At 45.2% G+C, this 26,757-nt stretch overlaps 1 protein-coding gene across 3 annotated transcripts in view; it reads left to right on the top strand.

Moving 5' to 3' along the window:
* The window catches only part of LOC113585514 (rho GTPase-activating protein 26), a 52,290-nt gene that overhangs the window by 15,484 nt on the left and 10,049 nt on the right, over positions 1-26,757 (top strand). For 2 of the 3 annotated variants that reach the window (XM_035527036.1, XM_035527037.1), the window contains exons 2-18: positions 7,453-7,548; positions 9,528-9,589; positions 9,679-9,750; positions 11,385-11,486; positions 11,693-11,803; positions 11,989-12,093; positions 12,551-12,680; positions 12,810-12,910; positions 14,373-14,467; positions 15,818-15,899; positions 16,210-16,246; positions 16,399-16,464; positions 16,864-16,938; positions 18,287-18,371; positions 18,760-18,818; positions 21,095-21,200; positions 22,198-22,357. In XM_035527036.1, coding sequence (XP_035382929.1) covers positions 7,453-7,548; positions 9,528-9,589; positions 9,679-9,750; positions 11,385-11,486; positions 11,693-11,803; positions 11,989-12,093; positions 12,551-12,680; positions 12,810-12,910; positions 14,373-14,467; positions 15,818-15,899; positions 16,210-16,246; positions 16,399-16,464; positions 16,864-16,938; positions 18,287-18,371; positions 18,760-18,818; positions 21,095-21,200; positions 22,198-22,357 — 1,544 coding nt within the window. Of the gene's footprint in view, positions 1-7,452; positions 7,549-9,527; positions 9,590-9,678; positions 9,751-11,384; positions 11,487-11,692; positions 11,804-11,988; positions 12,094-12,550; positions 12,681-12,809; positions 12,911-14,372; positions 14,468-15,817; positions 15,900-16,209; positions 16,247-16,398; positions 16,465-16,863; positions 16,939-18,286; positions 18,372-18,759; positions 18,819-21,094; positions 21,201-22,197; positions 22,358-23,361; positions 23,424-26,757 lie in introns of all 3 variants that reach the window. The other variant, XM_035527038.1, reaches the window with a different exon arrangement.

The following is a 26,757-nucleotide window of genomic DNA, read 5'->3' as shown; positions in this document are numbered from 1 at the left end:
CTGTGGCTGCAGGATATATCGTTTGTTGATATTGCAGTATTGGCTTATAACATGTCACAGCATTTCATCATGTGTGCTATGAGCATCCTGTCCAGTCTCAGTGCAATATCTGTTTTGATTAATAAAAGCATTCACGTGATCCAATAAGTAAATCATTTTGATAATAAATAATTTTGGTAAAAATATGAAGGAATAATCTTCAGTGATAATGCATGAAGGAGCAACCACTGTGTGCTTAATATATTGCAAATCATAGCCTATCAAAATCTCAGTATGTAGCAATACAGTTGCATTGTTACTTTCACTGTGAGACCTATTCTCTCTGTCTCTCTCCCTGTCCCGCTTGCGGACTACAGAACCTGACGTTCTCGATGGTTGCAGTCACATGATGCTGAATAATTAACATGGTATCAGATTGCAGGACCATTAAGACCAGTGACGTAAAAGACGCCGTTTTGTTCTACACGTCAGTTTAGAAACCTGCTAAACTGTCCCATACACGTAACGCTGAACGTACCTCGCGAGTTTAGCTTTCACACTGTGGGATTAGTCATCTTTTATTTATTTAATTGGGGGCTCTGATAGACTTACCATTACGCTAGCAGTCTTTTTAACTCACCACAGCAAAACCAACAGGAAGAAGCATATGGGTGGCCAACGTTACAGCTCTATAACCATGCTAATAAAAGTCCTTCCTGCATGACAGAAAAGGGGGCTTCTGTCTTTGGCTCTCAGCTCCTTCACCAGTAGGACAATATCAAGAACAATATGGAGCAGTACGTAGCTGTCAAATAAGAGAGATCCTTCATTTCTCTCAAATGGGGGAACTCTGTCATCTGAGAATGTGCCAGAAATGAAGAATTCACTCACCACTGGAAGATGGTGGCGTAGGGCCCGGTCCCTGAGACGACAGCCCTGTGGGAAATAGGCACTTGCCAACCGCCTTTAACAGGCCGCTCTTAATAATACGTCTGGGAATTAAACTTCATGTTCAAAGTAAGATGGGAATGACTATTCTCCTGGGAGTACTGAGACAGAGGGTCTTATCATCCCACCATACTGCTTCTTTTGCACATATTTTGTGCTGTCTGACTGCTATATACTATGTAATACAACATTAATTAATTTGTCAGTCTGACAAGATAAATTTGGGTTATTTCATTATGTAGTTACATAATCATGTTCGAAACCCATTTAATCCCAGTGATTTATTAAAATGATAAATTATGTCGGGGGAGCAGGTATTCTAACGTGCCCCTATTTCATGTTTGGTTATGCATATTCAGTATCACACTGCATGTACTGCATCAGTAATTTGATGATTTAGAGCAGATAAAATGGTGCTCTACAGTGGAATGGTGCTTTACAGTGGATTTAGAAACACGATTCTTTTAGAGTGGTTCGGTAATTCTGAACTGTAACCTTTCTTTTATAATACACACGACCAGACAAAGCCATCTTTTCTCAACACCAGTATAATTTTGGACACCTGTTGAGAAATCAGTTTAATGCTATACCATGACTATGAAAATTCTCCATTTTTAACATTTATCTGACGCTTTTATCCAAAGCAACTTACAATTATGTACAAATTGAGGGTTAAAGGTCTTACAATTATGTACAAATTGAGGGTTAAAGGTCTTGCTCAGGGGCCCAACAGTGGGGCTTGAACCAGCAACCTCCCCATTACAAGGCAAGTACCTTAACCACTGAACTGCATTTTACAGTATTGCAGCAGCTGCTGTATTCCAACATTGTGTCATAAACTGACACGGACTGGCCTTCCGTCGCAACCCTGAAGTCCCTCGTGTATTCGGCCTGTGCTGCTCCCTGGCCAATGTGTGCCTTTATTATAGCTTACTGCAGGGGGCTGGTGGAACTTCAAGGTAATTTTGCAGGAAACAAGCCCACGAAACCAGCGTCAGTGGAAGAGGGAAACTCGGAGGAAGGGTCACATCCTTGTCAAGCAGCTTGCCCTGCTATCCGGTTGGAGTTGGTAGCGTTTAACCGATGGCCTCGTTGGAGATGCTGATGGTGCAAAGGGGAAGTGTACTCTTGTATTACGGGTTTCCTGTCCACAGGGGATTACCTGTGTCATGGGCATGGGCGTCTGTTGCAGCAGGGTTATTACAAGAGGAAGACTATGAGATGCTGAATCTTTCCATCTTCCAGATGCAGCTTTTCTCAGGAAGTACAACTGTTAACACATATTATAACACCATTATACCTCCATTATACCATATAACAATGAATTTATACTCTGTATTCACTCTGTATGTACTCGCTTTGCCTTGACACTCTGTCTTCCATTATATGACTGCAGAATAACACTGTACAGAGTAACACTGTAACAACTGTGCCATACAGTGTTACACACACAAAGATTTAGGCCTCTACATAGCTGTGCCATATAACACAGAATCAACATACTATCAATGCTAGAAACCAAGCTGAAGCATAAATCTTGATCCTCTGGTCCTGTGACTTCTCATACAGGGTGTCTGACTGTCCTTTAACTGGAATGGTCAGCTCTGTTGTTCAGCCCCAGAGCCATAACTAAGGGAGCCGTAAAACCTTGCAAAGAGAAACATAATAAGAGCAGTTAAGGACATATTAGGTTTTTTGTTGGTTTGTTTATTAAAACCTTTTTTTTTTTTTACCCTGGTCACCACCAGTCACCAGATTGGGGTCTATACTTGAGAGTTGACCACCTGTTGGAGAGCGTGTGTGAAGGTGCCCCATGGTTTCATATAGTTTTACTGCTTGTGATCTGTGAGTACCTATCCTTAGAAAACACCTCAGCTGCCCTGAAGGAAAAACTAATCACGTAACTTCATGCATAATAGAAGTCCAAAAGAATCAATACCCCATTCTGCGTAGATCATCTTCACCCTAACAAGAACATGGCCAGTTACATAACCCAGCGACTGCTGTTAGCATTTTCCAGTGGCATATTCCTTCAAGTGGAAAGATAGCTGAAATGTAACTAGCATAGGAATAACACATGCAATCAGAGTGGAAAAACGTCTGGGAACCACTGGCTTTATTCCTGAAGTTCATTTTTGTACAACTCAGTAAAATTGTAGACAAGGCAGGCTGGCCATGGAATGCACCAAATCTCTATTATGATGTGAACAGTAGACAGTCTACTGACGTAGCTTTATGTGCTTTCCACATTTGTGGAAATAGGGGTTTGAGGTGTGGAAATTGGCCTTTGGTGGTGCAAAATTGCAAGTCCACCCTCTCAAAATGGTTGTGCAGCAGTTGGCGCCACCTCACTCTGGCTCTTTTATTGGATGTTAGCCCATTAAGAACCATAAACACTGGTGTATTAAGTTACAGAATGTCTAATAAAGCACACCAGGAAACAGTCCGTAATGCATGTTGTAAACAGCAAAATGTTTTGTTACGCTTTCTTCATTTTAGCCACTAGTGCTGGTCTAGTGGAGTCGGGCGAGTGGTCAAGGAGACAGTGGTCATGTTTTGGTGGTGAAGCCGCTGACATAGGCTTCGACTCCTCCCCGTCTCTTTTGGGCCCACAACTCATTTTATGCCGTTGTGGCTCTTGTCTTTCATGAAAAGAGCCGCCTTTTGGGCAATCTGGAAAGGTAAACACTTTTAGTACTAAAAACTTCCGTCTTGCCCTGAGGTGACGACCTCTACTGTTTATGGCGTTGGCGGAGAGGAAAGGGGCCAGAGCCAAAAGCAAACAAGCTTTTTTAACCAAAGCTTTAACAAAGTCCAGAGAAACTTGTTTTGCGCTTGAACATGCTGCATACCTCCGTTTTGGGGCGATGCTTGTCGAGTACATCAGCCAACTGCTCCTTCATTGCCTGTGATCCAACAAAGACCAGCAGGCTGATGTCGCTCCCATAGCTAATTGCACACACTTTATCAAATGGCATGGTTATGTGGACCAACAGTAAAACATTTTCCGTGCGACTCAGGCGAACTGGCTTCTCTTTCTCACTCAGCCGACGGCAAGTTCCGTGAGGTCGGGCCTTCTGCTGCCAATCTGTTCTGCGAATGTTCTCTGAACCACCTGTGTGCCAGCCAAAGCACATGGCGAGTAACGCCCAGGCTACAGGGTACCAGTATATAAGAGGCCCGACGGAGCTGTTGTGAGCTGTTATCGAGATGTGCTGTACACATCCTCAGCTCGTTCATGGCTCAATAAATAATTGGCTCAATAATGCCAGTGTCAACAGGATGCAAGACAGAGTTCAGTCTCTCAGCCGGGCTCAGGAGCAGTACTTCTTTTTTTTTTTTAATGCCGCTTTGAGAAATACAGTCTTAAATGCTGCTGAATGAAATCCGAGGTGGACATTAATCTAATTGAGCTGGACAGAATGAAACAGATTTGAGTGAAGCAGGGTTTTTTCTAGAAACGGGACGTTCTTTGTCATGCTCCTTCTGCATGTGACTTCTTCTGAGAGCCCTGCAGGCATCAGCTGGAGGAGAATCCTCCCAACCAGCATGGCATAACATTCAAAAGCATGGGCCACAGGAGAAGATTTGTTCAGCAGCTGCTGGCTGCGTGCCAAGTGGCGTTATTATCAGACCAGGTCTTTGGTGGAGGCATTATCTGCATTTGCTAATGTTGTATACATGTTTGATTTCCTGTCATGTGGGCCTTTGTGGGTGTGTGGGTGTGTGGGTGCATGTGTGTGTTCCGGGAGCCGGGGCAGCACCATTGTGTTAGCAGGCAGAAAGCAGGAAACAGAAGACAGTAGGAGAGAAGAATAGTTGGGAATTCTGCGTTCGGATAGTACCGGAGCAGGGAAAATCCTCATTCGGCCTGGATGGAAGGCTTATTTTTAGACCCTGGTGCTCCTTTACCGTCCTCCCTCCAGCCTGGGAATCTCAAGTGCCCAATCCAGCACTGTCCACTCATGTCCTTGCACACTTGAGACTGAACCCATAATACTGACACACGTGCTTAAACTAATTTAATTGCTCTTCTAGTTTTGTGGTTTATTAGACAAAAAAAGTGTCTCCTTCACAGTTCCTCAGTGGTTACGAAATATATACATGCAAGACGCAAAAAATGTAGTTCATCTCTTCAGACGAATGGGTTCAAATGTAAATATGGCCGTGTCCTTTTTGTATTGGAATGATTGGACGTGGTACACAATGGCTCAATGTTTTAAGGCTTGTAAACATTCATGCACATGTCTTTGAGAGGCAGGAAACGTGAGCGTGCGGTGTCATTCTGGGGTGATGTGTGAATAATGGGTGATTCAGTCTGGACTGTAACTGTTGACAAAGTGTGAAAGCAGCATCATTGCTGTTGCTGTTATGGGACTAGATTTTTTGGGGGGGGGGCTTGGCACGGTATGACATGCAGACACAGTTTCTTGTATGTTGCAAAGAGAGAAACTAATATTAAACTAAAACAAAACAACTATTCATTTTGGCTATCTCGCTGCAGATTTGATTCAGATTTGTTTCCTTTGTTGCGGCAGGAATTTACACACAGGGAATTGAGTGTGCCCAGAATGTGCCTTTTAGTTCCAAAATGTGAGTCATACATTTCACCCTTCACTCTGTGTGATCCCTGTGGTAAAGAGAGCATGCCAAAGCCCATTCGGGATGCATGGGAATTACATCATGCGTCTTTGAGCATGCTACACCATTGCTCAGTGGTTGGCAAGTTGAATTTCAGTGAACACTTGGGGAGGTGAAAAGAGAGGTTCATAAAGCCATCAGAATGTGCTGCCTGACGTTTGCTTCCAGCTGAGGATGGTCATTTAGAGACGACCCCTTCGCTGAAGCTTTCGTGATTGCACCACTTGAGCCATGGCGCCTTATGTCACGGTGACACCACAGGACCAGTTGCATCTCTATGCAACCAGTTCTAGCAGCAGTGGGAGAGTATGCAACTGGGCTTTACTCTCCCACTGCTGCTAGAACTGGTCAATGGGCAGCTCACTGGCCTTTTCCTCTACCAGACACATACCCTTTGCTGTACTGTATATTTTCAGATTTAGAAGAGCATGAAAATACAAGTACACCACACACTTCCTGCTCTGCCCTAGCTGCTGGCGATTGGCTCATGCTGGATAGCGCCTTCTGACCTCAGTCCAAAGACCCTGAGTTCTTTAAGTGACTCTATATGGCAGTGACCTACTTCCACCATTAGTGCCATAGCCAGGGACTGGGACAAGTGTACACCATTCCACTTAAGTGCAGGTCCACCACCACCATTTCCTGTGCATCGGTTCCAGATAGCTGGGGACAGGATTTTTCTGCAGGAGCTCACCATGTCTCAAGGTCCATCTGCTTCTGTTCTGCATTATGCTGCATTATAACGCAGAGGCCCCGCCTTCCCCCCCCCAAGCAACTACCATCTGCCCCAAATTGTTTTCTGGGCACAGAAAACTCCTACGTTGTTTTGGAGGGAACAGGGGGATGTATTAATGACCTTCACATGTGGAAGCTTAGGGATTTTAATGCGCTTTTGTAGCAACATGCACTGAACTGAGAAGAGCAGTTTGTGTTGATTAGCAGAAGAGCGCTAACAAGCTGATATGTGAATGTAGTTTAGGGAAGCCAAAAGATTTGCATCATGTCAAGATTCAGGAACACACTGGGTCTGAGTGACACCAGCCCGCTGCAGCTTCCGGCAATGTGGGGAAACAGTGCAAAAAGGAGCGGACGTTAGCAGAACCTCCTACACGTTCCCTGATCCGTGACCAGTTGAACTCTGACACTCCTAACGCTCATGTTAGAGCTGAGGGGGGCAGGGCTGGTCCAAGATCAGAGTCAGAGGGCAAGTGTAGACCGGGGTCAGAGGGCACGCATTCCCCGGACCATGGCCAACTCCATAAGGAGGAGAAGTTAACGATGATGAAGGGCTTCCTCTAAACACGACCCTGATCACTGGGTTCTCAGAGGCCACCTGTAGCTGGGGTCAGCTGTGCAGGTTAATCCCATCCTGCCAGTCCTTTCACAGAGACGTCACTCCATTTCCTTGGACCTCCTCACTAGCACGCGCCTTTTTGCTAGTGATCCGTTGAGGTTTTAGGAACTCTGCTTCTTACTCACTGTACATTGTGAGCGAGCACCGTGCACATGTGTCTGCCCAACTTCGTGAAAATGTGAAAACTGATAGTTCTGTATTTCATTGGCCATTGTGCCCTGTCAGTCACAAATCCCTTGGCTCCTCCTTTTTCCTTTCCCCACTCTTCTCCTGTCTCTTGCTCCATATCCGTCTTTCTCTGAGTCAAAGGCAAAATGCACTTTCGTTAAAACCCAAGCACCAGGAGTTCAACAGTGGCAAACTATTTTAGCTGCTTGTGCATGTCATCCTTCACCTAGTTTTAAGAAGCGGACATGAACCGAAACCCAGTGTGGTTTCGTTGCTGACACAAATACGCCTGCATGTGAGCTTTTCACATACCAGTGGTTTTTTTTTTTAGCTTTTAACACCCCTCTTCACATGTTTTGCAGATCTGTCTACGGCACAGAGGAAGTTTGCTGAATCGCTGAACGAATTCAAGTTTCAGTGCATAGGAGACGCTGAAACGGATGACGAGATTTGCATTGGTGAGATCACAGGATGGCCCACTCAAATCTGTTCTGTTACAAGTAGCAGAATTGTCAGCTCACATTTCTTCACTGTCAAACCCTTTGTGGCCAGTTGATTGCATGAAGGGACAGACTGATAGAATCAGCTTCTTTTTATTCAGATTCATTCATATTACTCTAAAAAAAAAAGCCGTACAGCATGCCTGCTGACACAATGGTGCTGCCCCGGCTCCCGGAACACACAAATGCACCCCCCCCACACACACACACACACATGCACCCACACACCCACAAAGGCCCACATGACAGTTGTTAACCTTTAACAACTGAGCATCAAAGTCTTAGATGTTCAAAATGTAAACAGGGGCAGGGTCAGTGGCGGTTGCTTTGTGACTTCTCATAGAAGATCTCTGAGCCCAAAGCAGGATGGGACTGAGGGGACCAAATATGTGCAGGCAGTTGCAATGCAGGACATTTGTGTTTTGGAGTATCTACAGCTTGTATGCTGCCCCCTGCTGGAGCATATAGCACAACTGCGCTCTCACGCACCACAGCCTGAGCCATACTCCCAAAAACGCAATGTCAGATGAGAGCCGGAGAAAATTTGGAGAAGCTCAGTCCTAATTTTAGGCAATATTCCAGACATATAATAGGCATAATATAGGTACTTTATGATACTAGAATGTAATAATAGGTAGATTATGGGTACTTTATAGGTAAACAGTATGGGTGTGTGGGGCAGAGGTGCAGTCATTCTAAATGTCAGATAAGACAACTCCAGTATTTGGTTATAAAAATATTAATGGCAGAAAAACTCAAAAACTATTCAAATCCTCCATGTAAGGTTTTTTGAATGCCTCATAAGGTTTGAATAAACTCTTTTTAGGGTTTTAGGGACAATTGGAAGTAGTCCATCACTATACAGAAGAAAGAGAGGGGGAGAGAGAGAAAGAGAGGCGAGCTTAATGCTGGCCATCTTACAGCAGACGTTAATACAGAAGTGTTAGGAGATGGAAACCTTCACTAATATGTGTTGTGGCAACGTTTGGCAGAAACTTTTTACACAGAATTCTGGCTGCAGTCTGTTTAAGTATCCTTGACAAAATTGTATAAGCAATTATTTGTCCAAAAGAAGTTGCACTCTGTTGGTGCCAAATTCACTGTTCACTGTAATTCCCAGAAATGGCACTGTAGCCCCTCTTAAGTATTAAATGAGAGAGAAACTACTTTCTTGTAAAAGTTCCATTTTACTGCACCTTGAAACCTTTTTCATATTACGTTCATGTGAGAGCGTCATTTTCTAACCACAGAGCACTGCAGAATTCAATGACCGTTAGGAGTTGCTTACAGTTGATAGTATCACTATAATAAACCATAATTGAATGATCCCCACGCCTTCACAGAAACCTGCACATTTTATCAGTGTGTACACTGAACTCTAATCCAGGAGCAACTGTGACTCTGTTTTGGCTCTTCCTGACTGGTCCTGTAAGATCTGTTGAAGAGAGAGGTTTTCAGATGACTAACATTTGACAGAAATCTTAGCACCCGCCACTTTTGAAGGGGGAAAAAAAACCCAGCCCAGACCTGTTATTTGGCCTCCAGCAGTAGTTGGGACTCGGCAGACTTACCTTAGTGCGGTGGGGGAGCTTTGTTCTCATCCCGGTTTCAGACAGGAGACCGTGTTCGCTGGGCATGACAAGAACAGGAATACTTATCCGCCACCAATTTCCCCATATCTGTACAGGTCACGGTCACAACGAACAAGGCCAAGCTGATCCAGGAACAGAACTCCACGTTTTAAGAAGCTTTGAGAATATATCTGTATGCTGTTCCCTGGCCACCCTGTACAAAAATAGCCTATCACAAATTCTTCCATATCTGACCTTGCACAGCTAGAGGTCAATGTCTGAGCACCAGTGCGGGTTATCAGCTAGGCTGTTCTCGGGAGGGCTCGTTTTTAACTCTGTGTCACTCCTGCTTCTCCGGTTCAACAGCCAGTTCGCTGCAGGAGTTTGCCGGCGTTCTGCAGAACCTGGAAGACGAGCGGACACGCATGGTGAGTAAACCCAGAGCCCCTCTGTCGTCCTCGTCTTCCTCCTCATCGCCGACGGATAGGCAGTAATTTGGCGTCTTTTATTTCTTCAGATCGACAACGCGAACGATGTTCTCATCACGCCCCTCGAGCGGTTCAGGAAGGAGCAGATCGGAGTTGCAAAGGTATGAAATATCTGGCATTAGCGCGTCTTCTCCCTCGTTTATAAAATGCTTCGGGGCCCAATGGCGCGAAGCGTTGTCTTGGTGGACACGTTGCCCTTTCATGTGGCATTTGTAGTAGCAATGACCTGAAAGTGAAAGTGATGGTTGACTGTTGCTCAGAGGTTGCGCTTACGTGCCCGAAGCCCCAATGAACCAACATTAAAGTGTTGATTAATTGCGGCGCTCTAACGTATCACAGCTGAAGGGTCGAAAACGGCATGCTGTCTCGGCTCTGTCCAGGAGAGCCGTTACTTATGGCATAACACTGCCATCTGTTGGCGCAGCACCTCCGGTGCTAAATGGTGGTTTTAATATGACACTTCTTGTATTGGATACTGTTGCACTGACGATAAAGGTTCTCCCTCACTGTACCGAACTAACAGTAGAACCAATCCTACATTTCTGAGGGTCAGACGCGAAGGATTAGGGAGGTAACTGTCAAGTGGAAATTACTTTATGACTGAAACAGTAAAAGAGGTAACGAGGGCATATGACACCATCGCCATAGTACGTGTTGCGTCTTTGCGCCTGCTCTCTTATTGCGCTACACACAGCCTAACCGACGCTCCTCTGCTCCTCAGGCGTAAGCAGGTGGCCGGGTGAGGAGGTTAGGGCTTGAACGACCAACTAGAGAATATCAAGCGAGCGTCGGAAGACAAATCGGACTCGCTTACTTTCCCTCTTAGCACGCAGTTCGCGCGTGAAAGGTTGGGCGGTCACTTGAGGGAAAGCCGCCGACAGGGACGCGCACGAGGCGTCTTCCCGAAGCGCGAGGGAGAAGTCTACGGTTCCTACCTGTCAGTGACATCTAGTTTGGGAGGCGTACCGGAATCTGTGTGCTGCTGCCAAGAAGTGACACATTAGTACTTAGACTAAGCATCAACCGTTACGGGATGACACGAAGCGTAGCCTATAGGTACAGAGCAGTTAACGGCATGGCATTCGTACTTTGTATCACTCTCGATCTCTATAGGGACTACTGAATATGGATTGCAGGCACTCCTTCCATGCAGAAAGAACAGATACCGATGTGGTGGACACAAATACAGAACAAATTGGTTACACGCGTGTGTTTTGGCACTTATAAAAGTGTTTTTTGTTTAGCCTAAATTGCTAATATTTATGTCAATGAAAGAAAGGCGTGAGCAAATATCCAGATATGTTAATTCCATTATGCAAATGAGTTGGGCTCTAAACAGCATATTAGTTATCATTAATTGTAAACTAGATTACAGCTTTTTGGCTGTCCTAAAAAAAAAGCACTCCAAAAAAAGCTCCCATAGACTTTGAATATTTTACTGTACTGCACAATATGAGTATACTATATGTTTTCTTAGCTATGTCCTAGTTTAAAAGTGAACAGATAAAGAAGCCGTAAAAGTGAAAAATATTCTGCCATTGCCTGAGTTTGGTCTCTAATACTGTGTAATATTCTATACTATTGCATAATATTGTGTAGTCTTGTGTAATACTGTGTAATAGTGTGTAGTATTGTGTAATAAGGTGTAATGTTGTGTAGTGTATCAGCTGTTCCAGTACTAATGAATTCCTTGCGGTCATCTCCCTATGACTTGGTATATTCACATCCATTAAAGGAGGCGAAGAAAAAATATGACAAGGAGACCGAGAAATATTGTGCTGTATTGGAGAAGCACCTCAGCCTGTCGGCCAAGAAGAAGGAATCACACCTTCACGAAGTATGCATTCTTCTTCCCTGACACCTTGCTATGATTTGCATATGTACATGTACCTGTGCAGCTCAAAGCAATAACTTAAGAAATACACTGTCATGGATAACAGGTAAAGCAAGATAGTAATCAGTTACTTATAGCCAGAAAAAACAACAACTATTATCCAGAATAATGTTATTTGCATAATGCTCATTGTAATAATTTGATTCCAGGCAGACAATCAGGTGGACCAGGTGCGGCAACATTTCTACGAGGTGTCACTGGAATATGTGTTTAAAGTGCAGGAGGTCCAGGAGAGGAAGATGTTTGAGTTCGTGGAGCCGGTAATATTGTGATCCATTCTCCTAGACTTACCTGTTTTTAATTTAACGCTTAATACACATAGAAGCATCTAAATGTATTTGTTCATTATGGTATGCTGATGCCTGTAACGATCAAACCCATTACTTTAAAAGAGATTCTGGTTTTTCTATCTCTCTGATGTTCCTGATGGTGTTTTTGGTTGTAGCTGCTGGCTTTTCTGCAGGGACTGTTCACATACTATCACCATGGCTACGAGCTGGCCAAAGACTTTAACCACTTTAAGACAGACCTCACCATCAGCATTCAAAACGTAAGCGCAGCCTTCACACGTGCACCATTCTACCTTAAAGGCGGGGGGACCCTCACCGAGCAGAACCTCACCACACAGAGCACTTTCAGAGCACTTTCCTCATAGCTTTGAAGGAACCGCACTAACAATGCATGTAGTGAATGCAAGAAGTAAAATAATTCCTATACATTGCGAAGAGGACTCCAAAACTATATGAATCATTCGACCCAGCTCTGATCTCTGGGTTTTACTAATATTCCATGACTTCATACCATGCTTTGACTTGTAATAGTGTGATCGTTAGATTTTAAAGCATGGTGGTGCATCCTGTCGTGTCCAGTGCCAGAAACTGCACGGCATATGCAAAGCACCGGCTGGAGTCAGTTCCAGGAACTCTGAGCGCATCGGCTCGTTTTTAAAAAACATAGATGCAGCCGCCAGGGCGGAGGAGGTAAATGGGGCTTCTGTGTTTTGTCAGACGCGGAACCGGTTCGAGAGCACCCGCTCGGAGGTGGAGAGCCTGATGGGGAAGATGAAGGAGAACCCTGACGAGCACAAGCGCATGAGTGCTCACAGTATGGAGGGCTACCTTTTCATCTTGGAGAAGCGTGAGTGGGGCGACACGACCCCTAGAGAAAAGGCTCAGTTCGCCTCAGTTAACCTACTGTTTTTGTGCTCACTCATTCACTTTATTGCTCGTTCATTTCTCCCTCTCTTTGGCTCTGTCTTCCTTTCAGGTTCCTTCGTGTCCACGTGGGTGAAGTACTACGGTACGTACCAGCGGGAGCCCAAGAGATTCACCATGGTGCTCTTCGACCAGAAATCTGGAGGGAAAATTGTAAGTGGACCCCCCCCCCTCTCTCTCCTCCTTCCCTCCACACCTCCCGCCCTCCCCCCCGCCGAGTGCCAGGCTGTGACCTTGTCATGCTGGCAGGCGAGGGCTAAGATGTTGGCACAGGTTACTGCCACGAGGGGGCCCGGGTGCCTGCGTGCCTGGCTGGCAGCACAGCTGGGCGTCGTGCCCTGTCTTCCAGCACGAGGGGGGTTTTATCACCTCAGACAAGCACCCTGTCTGGCTCTTATTCCCACTCCACCACACACGACCCAACAGGCTCGAGGCACACTGCCACCCACAGTGCCCAGCCAGCTGTGATACGTGTGTAATCAGTTAAAGACTTTGTTCCCCTTAAAGACTTAAAGACTTAAAAAATGGTGTCTGCAGTAATATAATAGAAACATGAAACATGCTGGTGAAATATGACAATATAGGAATAAGACAAAATATGCATTTGGTTGGAAACTCCATTCGGCACGTACACACTGTTACACGCACGCACACACACACACACACACACACACACACACACACACACACACACAAATGGACAGAGTTTTAATCAGATATCAGATGTATTTGTGTGAATTTGTAACAGTATTTACAAATATATTTTTTAAAATTGCCTTGTAAATTGTTTTGTAAATTATTTTGTAAATTGTTTTATCACAATCCTGGCCAATCTGAACATTCGCTTGAGTCCTCGGAGTCTTTTTGAGGAGGCCCTCCCTTCCCGTGGTCATTTCATCATGGTGTAATTTTGGACTTTTGTAATCTGAACCTATCAGCCCCAAACTATTACCCTCGTCAGAAGAAAGGCAGCTTCCGGCGGCCTGTAGCCAGTGCAGTCTCCAGATCCTGTTCATCTTGAACGTGACCCGTAAATGACCTGCCTGCTATGTGTGAACGAGCAGAACTGCCCAACAGCTCAACAGAGTAGTTATGATCACATCGCTCAGGGCCTGACAACTCACTCAGCGCCTTCCATACTGTTACAGTCTGTGTGTCGGAGTTTAGTTTACAGTAAGTAGAATGTTTTCAAAGTGTTCAGTGTATTTCACTGCAACAGAATTCCCGGGGATAGGTGGGCATAGGCTCCCGGGAGAGGTGTGCGTGTGTGTGAGAGTGTCTGAGAGCGAGAGCAAGAGAACAGGCATATGGCAGCTGAGAGAAAGGTGAAGTGTTGGTATGAAAATAGGTCAGCTCTTCATTACTCCCATGTCACGTCCATTCCAGTCATCAAGACGTGGTGGCGCTCTAATTAGAAGCACCGCTCCGTTTGTTTCTCGAGCCGTACGGATGTGCACGTCACTGCGCGCGCGGCTTCGCTAACAAACTGAGTTCCCTACAAATAAACCCTGCGAATGCCACAACCAGAAAAGCCATCCACACACATCTGAAGGGAGCTCCAGTGGGTCGCGGGGCTGCTGGAAAACATTCTCTGAAGTAACTCTCCTCATTTCAGGGAGAAGAGGAGAGCTTCGTCCTCAAATCCTGCACCAGGCGGAAAACGGAGTCCATCGAGAAGAGGTTCTGCTTCGACGTGGAGGCCGTTGACCGGTGAGTCGCAGTGGCGCCCGGCCGCCTCCAGAGGCTGCTGTGACACATCCGGCAGATGTCTAGCAAATCGGACTGGTGGGCGCGCAGGTGCATGGGGGTGGGTTCTACCAAACAGCTGTTGTGTTCCACAGTGGAAGTGGGGATCGGGGAGAGGGAGTGGCCCAGGGAGAGGGGCGTGGCCCAGTGTTGTGCTCATAGCTATTTATAGCATGCATGGCCCTGTGCCAGCCAGAGATGAATGCTACATGATGCATGCTGCATGCAGTGTTCTGTGTGTGTGTGTAAATGTCGTTCCTATCATGCAGTATAGTGGATTGAACTCCCACTACCTGTCCATACCTCAGTGTCTCTTACTGTATTCAAATGCAGACTAAAAACTACAATCTAGATTAAGATCATAGACTAAGATATCTTCAAGCCATAGTTACCTCAGTGCACTTGACTAATCACTATTCATTCATTACGTATCTATTAACAAGAAAAAAATGATATACGTTGTGTATTTTCCCTCTGACTGGGTTCTAGCTTAATGGTATCCTTAGACTCGGGCCTAGTATACTAACAAGAAATGGAACTGAATTCACCTACAGATATTTATATATTTCTCCATGCAGGTCTATTTAGAGAGAGGAGAGAGAATACATATAAACTGAGAGAAAAGTGTGTCACTCCTACACTTTGAGACTGCGCATTTACAGCAATACGAAAGAATTAGAATCGCTGCGCATCTGAACACCTTTTAATATGCATGTCAATATGACAGTTCTGTCTATGGAGAAACAGTGAATTGTACTGCATGCATAAACAGATGCTCACACAGACACACCACACACACACACCAAGCTGATGGCAGCTGAAGGTTAGAGATACTAACAATTCAGCCATACAGAGTGGCTGAATTGAGTCTTCAGGATGGGGGCCATATGTGATTGATGGTATCGCAGCGTAGAGGATAGGACATTACTGGACGTGGGGAAGCAGATGTGAAAGGGAAGAAATATGTATTTGGGTGTGCACCCTGATTTATGAGTGCAAGTATATACGTTTATGTGTGTGCGTGCGTGCATGTGTTCCATTTTCTATCTTCTGGGGGGTTAAAATGTCTCCATTATAGGAGCGGTTGGAAAGCCTGAGAATTAGTGTGACATGACTTGCCTTCTTGAGGTATTTGTAAGATTGTGAAGAAAACAGTTGTTCATTCGCAGATCTCTGTTTGCCAAATGATACAATTATGGTTAGTGAATTTACGGTTAGGGTTAGATGCTGGCATTGCTAATTCACAGGGCAGTGAAAAGCCTCCATGAAGAGTGTGTGTGTGTGTGTGTGTGTGTTTGTGTGTGTGTATTTCAGGCCTGGCGTGATAATAACCATGCAGGCCCTGTCTGAAGAGGACCGCAGGTTGTGGATGGAAGCCATGGACGGGAGGGAGCCGGTGCGTTGCCGTGGATTCTGAGATTATTCCGTATCCAGGGCACCATAAAGGCACCATAAAAGATGTCGGGGCTGACTTATGCTATGCACTGGTCCTCCACCACAGTGCCGAACACTAAGGGTCTCAGCCTGATCGTTTACTCAAAAACGCTGTTTGCCAAGGGATCACAGAAGTACAATGTCTATACGTTTCAAATGGATAAGTAATTGCGCAGAATACTGCATGCCGTTCCAGTGTGCTCAAGCACAGATGTTGTTTTTTCCATTTCCTGGAGAAGGTATGTGTAAAACCAAACGTCTTTCTCTCACAGGTGTACAATTTGAATCGAGACAGCCAGAATGAAGCAAGTACGTGCTGTGCTGGATATCCCCTAATTCTCCATATGTTCCATAAGACACACACACACACACACACACACACACATGTGCGCAAACAGAGCACACTAAACAGAAGTGCCTTGCAGTTAAAAGGTGCTGCTTTTCTTCTTGTCTCTGTCCAGTGGCCCAGTTGGATGTGATTGGCTTCAATGTCATCAAGAAGTTCATCCATGCTGTAGAGACAAGAGGTATGATGACCCTGTGTCCTTGTGTGTGTGTGTGTGTGTGTGCGTGTCAGTATGTGAGCCATCACTATAGGTGTGTGTGTATGTGTGTGTGTGTGTGTGTGTGTGTGTGCGCGTGTCAGTATGTGAGCCATCACTACAGGTGTGTGTGTGTGTGTGTGTGTGTGTGTGTGTGTGTGTGCGTGTCAGTATGTGAGCCATCACTATAGGTGTGTGTGTATGTGTGTGTGTGTGTGTGTGTGTGTGTGTGCGTGTCAGTATGTGAGCCATCACTACAGGTGTGTGTGTGTGTGTGTGTGTGTGTGTGTGTGTGTGTGTGTGTGTGTGTGTGTGAGCCTTCACTGTAGGGGTGTGTGTGTGTGTGTTTTTACCTCTCATGCTGTGCCTCAATATCTCCAACAGGCATTGATGAGCAGGGACTGTACAGGATAGTTGGCGTCAGCTCCCGCGTGCAAAAACTGCTGAGCCTAGCGATGGGTAAGAAAACACCCAGCAGGTGGAGCCAGTGAGCAGCGCTGTCTGCCTAGAGGAAATGGGGCACAACTCATGAGAGCAAGCATGTGCTTGTGCTGCCAGTCCAAGACTACCGTTGAACTACCGTTGAGCGGCAGGCACTTTTTTTTTTTTTGGTTATTCATCTGGTTCTTTTCCAGCACAAAAAAAAAGTACTATATTTTAAACCAGAGCATGCAACAGGCATCTTTCAATGGCGAGAAAGGTTTCACTGGTGACAGCTTACAGTTTAAGGGTGTACTGCAGTCCTTTACATAGATGTTGATAAACCCCAGTTTAGGGATGGTGTTGTTTGGTCGTAACTGGTTGGAACACTTACATTTTTCTTGTACTGTCTTAAAGGGGCAGATATGAACAGGTTTGCCTCTTTCAGACACAGAGAGAGTCTCCTTTCTGGCAGTGTGCCAACTGCACTTGACAAGATTACGTACATTACATATAAACATCTAAGAAAAAGAAAAGATTAAGAAAATTTAGATTTACACAAATATTTTCGCAGGCTAAGACATTTGTTTTATTACAGTACATAAAGTCTTAGAAAATGTCAGGATAATTAATGAAGTTAGCTGGAATTCCCTCCATTCCTCTTCGGTCTGCTGTGTTTTGAGAAGGCCAGAAAAGCGAGCATGTTGCCACGGTGATGGAAAAAGCATTGCGTAAGGCCTTTCCCCCACCCATCCAATCAGCAAAGCGGAGTTGTGCACGATCCCACGTTGCCTGGCAGTGCTGCTGGTGCGATCCCGCTCGCGTGTGATTTGCGCGTGTCGCATCTGACAACTACGGGCCCGGTGAGGAAGGTGAAGGTGATCGTGCATCTCACCCATGCTTTTCTCGGGTTGACTCCCATCTGTCACACTGACACAAAAATTCCATGGGAATGCCAGAGATACTGGCAGTCATTCAGGAGTGTTTGTACAGGCTATACAGAATGCTGCCAAAATACTGCTGAAGTCTGCAATCGCTATATGCCTTGTGCTTTATTAAATACGCCCACCCATACATTAAACACAGAATAGTAAAGATCAGCATGTGTTATTTGGACCAAAATTATTCATGTTTGTTAGATCCATGTGAATGTCGTGATTTTATTAAGTCACCCGAAGAACGTTCTTCTGGAAAATTTGACACTGGACTCAATGCTTGATTTGTTTATATTATTTTTAAATCACAATTAATTTGATTTGTCAGTGATACATCATTCCTCCCTAACATGGAGTATTTGTCAGCAAAACAGCCACCACGTGATGGGATGATTATTGTAATGTGTGTATCGGAATCTTGAGTGAATTTATCACCTTACCTCACCTCTCAGATCCCAAGACGTGTGCTGACGTTGAACTGGATAGCCCCGAGTGGGAGATCAAAACAATCACCAGTGCCATCAAACACTACCTCAGGTACCGGCCCCAACACACACACACACACACACACACACACGGCTCTGCTGGCTCCTGCTGAACTTCCTTTGTAAGCGAGGGTCCTGCTGATTTGAAGGCCGCCAGTGGAGCTGGTTAATCCTGCCCCCTGCCAGCCTCCTCAGCCTATCAACACGAGCAAGCTTTTATCCTACCTGAACACATGGTAGAGGGATTAGTGTTTACATATTACATATTGCATTTTATTTAATTACATATTAAAGATATTCTGACTGAGGGTTGAATTTGTTTCTGATGGACTGAAGGCACAAAAAAAAAGAATTTAAAAAAGAAACAGCCGTCTCCCTTCAGTGCCTGTTCGTTCATTTATATGGCATCAGTATTAATCTATCGTCTCCTCTGCTCTCAGGATGCTACCAGCACCTCTGATGACCTACCAGTACCAGAGAAGCTTTATAAAGGCAGCCAGTGAGTTCAGCTGCTCTCTTTCTCTCTCTCTCTCTCTCTCTCTCTCTCTCTCCCCCTCCCTCTCTCCGTCCAGTCCGACCAGGCTGACCTGGTCACCGAGAGCACTCGTCTCTGTTTCCTCTGACTTGTTTTGGCGGCCTGCTCTGGCGTTGGTTGCCGCAGATAACGCCGCTCTCGCTGCCAGCCCAAGGGCCGTCCCCGTACCGGTCAGGAGAGACAGGAAGTCAGGGTGGGTGGGCCGGGCCCGGTGGAAGAGGAAAGGGATTTTTCAAGCATGGCCTCCGGGGTTCCGTCCTACCGCCTCTAATATGAAGCCCTACCCCTTCCTCTCGCCTCGCACCTCATACCTGTCTGTGCCTCTCCTGTCTTTCCTAACTTCCACTTTCTCTCTCTTCCTTCTTTCACTCTCTCGCTCACTCTCACTCTCTTTCTCTCTGCTGCGCGCGCTCTCTCGCTCGCTCTCGTGCCGGTTTGCTACATGAGGCAGTAGAGTGGGGCGATTTGAGGATCTTGTCCTCGTGTGAACCGTGGGGAGCTTTTTTTGGTAGCTCCCCCCCCAACTTTCACTCCTCCGTTCCCCTTCCTCATCCCCCCGTCACGGTTATGCGAAGGGCATGGTGCCACCTGGAGCCTGCCTCTCATCTGGAAAAGAGAGAGAAAGAGGGTGAGGGGGAGAGGGAGAGAGAGAGAGAGAGAGAGAGAGAGAGAGGGAGAGAGGGAGTGTCAGGGGATCGGAATGTGTATGCAAGTGCATCTGTGTGGGCGCTGTAGAGTGGAAGAGCGCATCTCAATTCAGCCCTCACACATACGCGCCTGAGGGAAAGACTGAGATAGTGTGCGTGTGCGTGTGTGTGTGTGTGTGTGTGTATGACTGAGAGAGAGAGCGAGAGAGAGAGAGAGAGAGAGAGAGAGAGAGAGAGAGAGAGACCACCTCTCTTGCCCCTAGCGTTCTCTGGCTGGTCAAAGCTCCAATTTGAGCTGCCCCACCCAGATCTCCACTGCCAAATACCTGCTCTATATTTACACCACCCCCTCCACCACCCGTGCCCTTACACCACCTGCACGCTGCGTGGCGTCTGTGTGAAGTGTCTGTGGTTGCCGCGCCAGGCCTCTGCACACTCTTCCCCTCTCACGTTCATCCCTGCGCTCTCCTCAGCCCGGTGCCGTAGGTGCGATTATAGTTCACACCAGTGGGAGGTGCTGTCTCCGTGCACGAGGTGCTTAGTTGGGCGAAAAGAAGTAAATGGAGAAAGTGGAAAAGGTACACCGCCCCCCCCCCCCCCCCCACACACCCTCACTTCCCCAGCACACACACACACACACACACAGAAACATACACAAGAGCACGTTGCCGTGCGTGTTAGTCAGTTGTTGCCTGTACCTCTCCACTGTTGGTCCTGTTATTGTACACTGAAGCCAGCTGCCTGTACTGGAGTACTCCTAATTGACTACTCTGTTGTACTCTGTCAACCTTTCCTGGCCTTTTCACAAAACAACTGGTGTTAGCAAGAGGCTATAATATATGCATTTATACTGTAATACACTGCAAACATTTTGACACATATTGTTATATTCACACACACACACACACACACACACATAGACATATATATATATATAAAATGCACAAAAAACACATTAATTTGTATTTCATTTTTCCAGTATAAGAGGCCACTGGAAAAAGCAGAACTGTGCAACGAACCGAACAAGCTGCTATCGGTTAGATGTAACTGATAGAAAAACATAGATCCATAAGTACCACTAGAGAGTATGTTTACCACGTAATCTGGCAGCTGTACATGTCCGTATGTGTGAGATGTGTTTGTGAACGGTTACGCCTACTCAGACAGAAACTGTGGTTTTGCACATTCATAACTGTAACTCTGCTCTTTACGTGCCCCTGTTCGTACCGGTGGGCTAATGCTCGAGCTGCTTTGGCCAAACAGTACAAGGGCTGCGAGCCATCGATGGGGCAACCCGCTGGGGCCGACCCGCCCCAGCATGGCTCCTCCTGAACAGAAACGGTTTGCTTAGAAATGCTGTTGATTACAAACAGGCTTTGTACGACTCTGGAGAGGTGCATGCTTAAGACAAGGCATCAGAGTGAATGGAAACACCTCTCTGTTAAAACCCTTCCTCTGCTTAAGCTTTACTCTTCTCTCTTTTTCTTTGACCCCCTCTCTCTGCCTTCCTCTGTCTCTTTCTCCTTCCATCGTTCTCTCTCTCTTTCTCCGTGTCTCTATCCTAACACCCCCCCCCCCGCCTCTCCCTCTCAGAACTGGACAACCCAGAGGCACGGGTGGAGGAGGTCCACGCCATTGTGCATCGCCTCCCTGAGAAGAACCGGCAAATGCTGGAACTGCTTACCAGGCACTTGGCCAAGTATGTTAAGCCACACCCATGTATGTTAAGCCACGCCCCTTTCCGCTCCTGTAATCTGAGTGGACACGCATGACAGTAGACCCTGGACCTTGCTAATTTGCATGTTCCCCTCTCTTCGGTCCCCGCGGTGCACGCAATTGGCGTGAGTGACCATCGCCTTGGTCACCAGCTCATCAGCGCCAATCCCACAACACCATGTGGGGAAGCGAGGGTCACAACCCTTCCCACAGGCGTATGATAGCTTCCAACAGACCACTTCGCTAGTCACGGATGCTGGTCTTAACAACAGACTCATAGGATGTGATTGATGCAGACACTTCACAACTGGCTGATAATGGCTTTTTGCTAAATCTTAATTAAAACTAGGGTTGTACAAAATAAAAAGCTTAATAACTTGACTTAATATGGCTTTCCCACAGCCAGAGACTGCATGTTATGCAAACAAGTAAGTGTGTACTATAAATAGGAAAGAACTCTGCAGTATGGCAGACAGTCTTATCTAGAGGGACTTACATACTTAACAGTATGACAGTCTTATCCAGAGAGACTTACATATTTAACAGTATGACAGACAATCTTATCCAGACATATTTACATATTTAACAGTATGGCAGACAGTCTTATTCAGACATATTTACATATTTAACAGTATGACAGTCTTATCCAGATATATTTACATATTTAACAGTATGAGAGACGGTCTTAGTCAGACATATTTACATAATTAACAGTATGATAGACAGTCTTATCCAGAAATATTTGCATATTTAACAGTTTGGCATCATGGCTGCTCCCATTGGGAATCTAACCTATGAACTTGGTGCTGTTAGCAGCTTGTTCTACCTGGTGAACTACAGTAGTGCAGTATAGCCTTACCAACAAGAAATGCTGTGATCATAAGAAAACACACCACGAAATTTCTGCACATTATGTAATTCAGTGTCACACTGGGTGTTGGTTGTTATTTATTTATTTATTTATTTATTTTGATTTTCAGCGTGGCCAGCCACCACCAGCAGAACCTGATGACGGTAGCCAACCTCGGCGTGGTGTTCGGCCCCACCCTGCTCCGCCCGCAGGAGGAGACTGTGGCTGCCATCATGGACATCAAGTTTCAGAACATCGTGGTGGAGATCCTGATAGAGAACCACGAGAGGGTGAGTTTCAGAGCCTTGGTGCTGCGCTTGGCGGTCTGTCGCCCCGGCAACGGGCAGCAGGCAGTGAGTCTTCCACAAGAAAACGATGGTGCGCGATCACCATGAAAACAGCAACTCGAAGGCCTGCGTCTGTGCTGGCCACAAGCAGGTGTGTTGTGTGGTGAGCTATTTATGACCCTGGCTTTAAAATGAGCAGGCAGTGCTGTTTTGGATTGTTTTGAGAACGACCCCCAGGTCAGTGCTGCGCTGTCTCTTAATAATCAGATTGTTGGGGTTTTTTCATTCAGCTGTAAATAGGTTGGGTTTCTGAGTGCTAACAGCCTGAGTGCCCTGTTTCTTCATTGACACCCAAGTGTGAACAGAAAGGATAAAGCCCCTCTTAAAGCCACACAGCATACATGTCTAGGTCTAATCTATTCGAAGGCGGTTGTCTTAGCCATGGCAGGTAACATTAAAGCTGGTGTGTGTGTGTGTGTGTGTGTGTGTGTGTGTGTGTGTGTGTAAGTGTAGTAGTTGGTATATACGTGTGTGGTTCAGCCATGCCTTAAAAGGCAAGCTGCTTACACGCGGTTGCCACAGTAACCGGGCGAGCGACAAAGGGCTGCCTCAACTCAAATCACATGGCCAAGCCTTGGGCAGGATGGTGGGTGGCTGGGTGAGTTTACTCAACACGATCTTCTCACCCATCCTCACATGAAACAGGGGTCCTAGGGGGACCCGTATGTGGGGCGGCCAGTGCCTGACCCGCTTGGCCGTTACCCCGTGCACCAGTATGTTACCCCGCGCCCAAGAGAAAAGCCACCACAGTGGCTACTGACTGCAGAAAGATGCTAGACAGCAGCTGTATAAAAATGAGAAATCTTGCTGATAATAGGATCAGTGGACATTAAAATGGCTCCATTTTTTAAAAAGGCTGGAAGGGGGGGGGGAGAAAAACTTTGTGGATCTACCAAAACTTTCCGATCTTTTTGCATTTTCTTTTTTTTTTTTTTTTTCCACTATAGCAATTCCACTACAGCCCTGCGCAAGTCATGGTCTCAACAGGAAATGGCGATAGTCTGCAAATGTGAGCAGCTCTTCTCTGCTGCGGCATGTGCTTGCTGAGAGTCTGCAGGCAACCAAAAGCTGACTGGCTCTTTGCTTTATCTTCTCAGATAAAGTGACAAAAACCCCATCCTCCAGCATTTGGCATGGCAGTCGTTGCCGTGTGGTTGCAAAGAAAAAAAAATCCCCATGCACTCTTGGGTTATCTGTGAATCAGCTATGTTTAAAAATTGACAACCAAATAAACAACAAAACTTCTGAAATCAGATAAGTCAACGTGCAAGCTGTACGAACTGGATGGGCCTTGTATTCGGAAGGCATTGTGTTTGGTATTTGTGTTTATAGGCAAAATGGGAAATATTTTATAGATGCACTGGTGAAACCTTGATGTGTCATGGTTAAATTCTGACCTGCACCATTTTAACCATTTTGAAATCATGTGAACACTGATTAACCAAACCTCACAACACATCCAGAATGTCTGTGATTGGTCAGAATGTTCACAGCACACAATATAAAAGATTGTAATTTGATAATTCGGTTTTTGGAATGTTGATCAATACTGCAGTGATTCCTAAACAATATATTATGCAGCCCTGCTGTAGACATGTTACATCAAGTATTATTGTCAGATACTGGTATTTATCTAGTTGACCCAGTATGACCTTCGTAGGGCTGCATGATATATCGAGGGAATTATCACAATGCGGGCCTTTGCAATACTGATATTTCAGAAGGCTTCGGTATGCAAATAAGTTTTGAGCATTCTGACCAATCTCAAACTTTCCAGATGAGTATTCTGACAATAACTATTCATGAATGACCCACACGTGCATTGAAACGCAAACCATTTGGATTGCATGCGATTTGGCATGATTCCAGCATGATTCAGTTTGTTGCGAGACATGCTGCAATCACAGCATGTATGAATGTAATTGCAAAATTTCGTCCCTATCGTGCAGCTCCAAATCCTGGCTTGTTTGGCTGCCTTACATGGGAACACCAAGCTATGCGCTTTCTTCTGAAGCACAGTGTAATTATTTCTTAGGATTTGTTTTATGCTTTTAAGTAACAATTGGAAAAATCTTAAGACCGTTCCAGTGACGTCAACACCCCGGAATAGCAGCCAAAAATTACAGTTCCTCTTTTAAAAAAAACCTCACTTATTTTGCCCTGTTAAACCAACAAGTACAAAATTTCTAGATAATACCTGAACTGGCAAGTAGGACAAGATTGGGGAAAAATGGATGGGAACAAAAAACGCTGAAGGGCCTGCAACCGTAGAGAATAGGCAACGCTAAACCTCATCCAAACAAGGCTGAAAAGCCTAAAACGTTTTGGAGGAGACACGGGACTTTTGCAAAGAGACAAAACAACAACTAAACGATGTCAAATCAGCCCTCACCGATATCGATCCATATCGATCAAAAAATGTTGATCAGGTCCTAAGAAAGATGATAAAAGTGATGAATCAAGAAGCTTGGGGTGCGTTCTAAGGCAAAGGCAGAGAACGTTCTGCCAGCAGCCTCTATTCCCTGCTAAACTGCAAGTCCTCTGCAAGGACGGGACGTGGGCTGTCCCAGACGGCGGAGGACATACGAAGGATGGAGGACAGGCGTCATTGTGATCACAGCGAGGGGGAGCCAGGCTCTGCAGCTGTCCCGTTCTGCTCGGGAAAAGGTGAGAGGGCCATGATGGCAAGGGATGTGGAAGAAGGGCGAGAAAACATCATTAAAGAAGGACCGCGAGCTTTAGGAAGACAGCTCTCATCGTCTCCGGGAGAGCTGTGCATTCCCGCTAACCCCGAAGTGTGTAAAACGTTGCTATATGCATCTCAAGAAATATACATTGGAAGGTGGACTTGCTATTATTTTAAGCTTTTTGTTTATCACCCCTTCCCCCCCCAATATAAATGGGAACATGCATGGGACTTTTCTGTGTAATGGACCTTTTCATTTACTCTTGGGTAGTACAGTGGGGGGACCTTTTCCCCACAGCTAGACACTTCCTGTAGCTCAACCCAGGATCTGCTGTGACCCCAGGCTTGGAACCACACCTCCTTCACCTGTTTTCTCATTCTCTTGCTTGTTCAGGGAGTAGATTGTCTAAGTTTCGCTAACTTCAGTAATATACTGGTGGACACGGCTAGTGACAAAGTATGTTTTTTTCAATAACATTATTGTAAAGTTTCATTTATTTTAATGTCAATAGTTGGATCCAATCAAACACAGTAAAATTCTTACAATGAAGAAAGAACAAGTTTACAGGAATTACGAAACATAAAGAGAATGGCTCCACTCATATAAACCAGGACACAGGAGAAGAGGTGCTATTCTCATCTGAATCAAGCTAAATGTTGAAAAATGGTTTGAAAGGGAGAGGAGGGCAGATATATTCTAGTAAGGGGGAATTCAGTTGGGAATCCAATTACTCCATTAAATATATATCTGCACCCCTATGAAAGTGATTTTCTTCCAGAAAATCACCAATATTATAACAGTCCCTTGATATGCAGGGGAGACCCTTACAACCAAAGTTAGGTTCTTCTAGAAGAACAACCCATAAATCAAACTCCCTGCATAAGAAAGTTAATATACTTTTTGAAGATGTTGGTTTGACAGCCATATGAAGAGAGTTTGTCCCTAACAGAAGGAATTACATGAGCTACACTGCCCCTGACTCCCTTTATCCAGGGACAGACTATTTCATAATGGACGGGAAGCATGAAGACCAAACAAACCCCTGTGGAATTTATCTGCACCTATTTATCTGCAACCAAAGAATAAGACATGGAAAGTAAATTCAGGTGTACACAATGATCCCTATATTAAGGACCAATTTAAAAAGGAAGTTGGTCTTTACATGGAATTTAATGTTAATGGAAAGCCTTCACTTCCCATGTTATAGGATAGTTTAAATGCATCATAAGATGAAGGAACTAGATGAAGTAAAAAGAAAAATGCAAATTGAGTTTGGTGAGAGTTCAATGAGGAAAATTAGAAAAAAAATTAGGAATTAAACGAATACTTTGTTTCTGATAGAGTACGCTGTGTGCAGATTGGCTGCCACTTCTCATCTGTGTGTGTTTGTAAAAAATTATGTCTATAAAGCATCCTTGAGTCTGAGAAAGGCGCTATACAAAACTAATAAGTATAACTAACTAACTAATAATAATAATAATAATAATAAAAAGAACTCAAGAAACATCTGATATTTCTGGAACAAGATACACTATGAAAGTACATCTAAATTGAGAAAAAAAAATACAATTCATAGAATTAAGGATGAACAAAGGGGTAAAAAAAACAGGCAAAGTGAAATTTAAGAACACTATGATCCAGGAGGAAGCGTAACCC

This window comes from Electrophorus electricus, chromosome 6 (assembly GCF_013358815.1).
Source record: "Electrophorus electricus isolate fEleEle1 chromosome 6, fEleEle1.pri, whole genome shotgun sequence".
NCBI classification, from domain to species: domain Eukaryota; kingdom Metazoa; phylum Chordata; class Actinopteri; order Gymnotiformes; family Gymnotidae; genus Electrophorus; species Electrophorus electricus.
This window is presented reverse-complemented; position numbering and strand designations above follow the sequence as displayed.